Below are 2,656 nucleotides of genomic sequence, written 5' to 3' on the forward strand. Positions count from 1 at the left end.
TTTTCCCATCAATTTGAACACACAACATAACTACACCATCATAATTCTTCCTTTAATAATTCAAGCATAAAAAAAACTCCACTCATAAATTTGTATTATCACGAAACTACACAACTTATAGTCAATACACAAGAAGGCATAAAGCTAAAATAAAATATTATATTATATTTACAAATTAAAAAAATAAATGAACTGTACTATAATTAGGATTAATATTTAGATCAAAATATTAAATGACACTTCTAAATAAGCACATGCTAACAACAATATCAACCAAAACAGACTATTTAACACACACCATGTTTAACTAAAATTTGAAAACTTCAGCTGATAGAAAAGATAAGATACTGTCAGGAAACGTTTTCTTTAAACAGGATATCCAGCAGTGAGCCTCCATTTAGGGCAGGCAAGTAACGGATATTTTCTGGGAACAGTTAACCCAAACTCTTCCTCCACATCCACCTCACCCTCAACAGTCCAATCAAAGCAATGAATCAGCTGAGCAAGAGCCAACTCACTCACTGCAAGACCCATGGAAATCCCGGTGCATCCTCTTCTTCCTGTTCCGAACGGTAGCAATTCGAAGTCCTGACCTCTCACATCCTTATTACTTTCCAGAATGAAATATCCTCCCACGCTGCACCCTTCCATCGACTCGTGCGGAATGAGCAGAGGAAGTGGTGGATGAAGTCGTAGAGTTTCTTTCACCACGCATCTCAAGTAGTCCAGCATCATAACATCACTCTCTTTTATGCTGCGATTTCTCCCCACTAAACACTCCATCTCATGCTGCGCTCGTGCGAGCGTTGCAGGATTCCTCAGCAGTTCAGTCATTGCCCACTCTACCAATGTAGCCGATGTTTCTACTCCCGCATTCAACATATCCTGCACACATATAATTTGTTTCATGAACTTTGCACGCACATGTTTTGTTCACAAGCAAAATAGTTTAAAACAATTGGTATTCAGAATTGTCAAACCGAAGACGGCCTTAATTCTCAGACTTACCAAGATCATCGCTTTTATGTGGCTTCGTGATATTGTCTGGTTCTCCGTTTCGGCCATGCTGAGGAGCACATCTACCATGTCTTTGACACGATCCTCGTTAGGTTTTCCTTTTTCCGATCTACGATGAATGTGTTCGTCGATTACATTTTCAGCAAAACCGTCGAATACTTTATGAACGGCCTTCATGCGGCGGCGGAATCCTTGTAAGTCAAGCCAGCGAAGAGAAGGAATGAAATCGCCAATGCAAAAGGCACTGGCCACAGAAAACATCTCGTCAATCATTTCTTTGAAGCTATATCCCCCACTCAAGTCGTTATCGGAGTAGGTTCTACCGGCAAACATTCTGCAAGTAATATTTTGTGTGAGAGAGGAGAGCCTCTTCTTCACATCCACACACTCTGCTCCGTGCTCGCTTTCCTGCCAGATGGAGGAGACCATCGCAGAAACTTCTTCCTCTCTCACAAATCTGAAAGAATCAATTCTCTTCATTGTTAACAGCTCTACAGTCAACAGCTTTCTACACTGCCTCCAGTATGCTCCATACGGACAAAACGCCACGTCTTTATGATCATAGCATACGTATTTCCCCAGCGTGGTGTGCGGTCTACTTGCAAAGACCAAATCATGGGTTTTAAGGAATTCTTTGGCCATGGAAGGCGATGAAACAACAACGGTGGGAACAGAGCCCAAACGGAGAAATATAATGGGTCCATATTTCTTTGCAAGCATGGTAAGAGATTGGTGAGGGAGGTTTCCCAAGAGATGGAGACACCTAAAGAGAGGCCATGGACGTGGTCCAGGAGGGAATTTAACTTTATTGTCGTCCCTCCTAAGCCTATACACGAAGTGGTAGAGGAGAAAGAAGATAGCAAATCCTATGGTGACGGGCTCGTTCAGTAAGCAAGTAAGCGGCTCCATTGTCGGGAGATATTTTCTCTAACCACAAGCGCAAACAACATCAAGTTAAACCCACAAATAAAAGCCCTAGTTATAGAAATATTCGTATCCATGCGGCACAGTGGAATTGAGGTCCGCTTCCAAGACTTCAAGTACTGAGTTTCTCGACCCATCTGCGTCAGGAAGACTTTGTAACGCCGTGTTCGGCCCATCTGGATGGATGGGAGGCCCAGGATACGGTATTTTATAATTTTGGGACAAGTACGTTAGTGATTACGGATCATTACCCAACAAAGAAAGAATATTAAATTGTGTCATATCTTCAACGTATCTTATCTTGTCGAATACTCTAATTTATATTCTTATCTCGTCCTATTTTCAAGTTTATATAAAATAAGGATTAACCTAATTAAAATCTTACGGGTATCCGACTCTAGACGTTTTCAACATTTAATTAAAATCTTATTCACTGAAACTCCATCATCAATTATTAGTTCCTGCTTTTGGCAGGATACTATTGTTTTCATGCAATTTAATTTTTCTATTAAACTGATCAATCAATTCATAGGATTCAATTTTTCTATTAAATTGATCAATCAATTCATAGGAGTTAAAAGATTACAAGAAATTTCAAATGTTTATATATTTTTTAATTTGTCATTATTTTATAAATCACATTTTTCATTCCTTTTATTGATAGGGAGAAAATGCAATTTTCTCTAACGAAAATACAAATATTCTTTAAGAACTC

At 39.3% G+C, this 2,656-nt stretch overlaps 1 protein-coding gene across 1 annotated transcript; it reads right to left on the minus strand.

The window, feature by feature from the left end:
* Positions 1–302: 302 nt before the first annotated feature.
* Positions 303–2,030, minus strand: LOC149553215 (cytochrome P450 750A1-like). Its single transcript, XM_089789862.1, has 2 exons — positions 1,009–2,030; positions 303–885 (listed from the first exon to the last, which is right to left on the minus strand). Exons 1-2 carry the CDS (start codon positions 1,924–1,926, stop codon positions 367–369), a joined length of 1,437 nt encoding a protein of 478 aa, XP_089645988.1. The 5' UTR covers positions 1,927–2,030; the 3' UTR covers positions 303–366.
* Positions 2,031–2,656: the final 626 nt, after the last annotated feature.

The sequence above is a fragment of the Cupressus sempervirens genome, chromosome 6, assembly GCF_028749045.1.
Source record: "Cupressus sempervirens isolate cs-2001-9-10 chromosome 6, ASM2874904v1, whole genome shotgun sequence".
In the NCBI taxonomy this organism is placed as follows: Eukaryota; Viridiplantae; Streptophyta; class Pinopsida; order Cupressales; family Cupressaceae; genus Cupressus; species Cupressus sempervirens.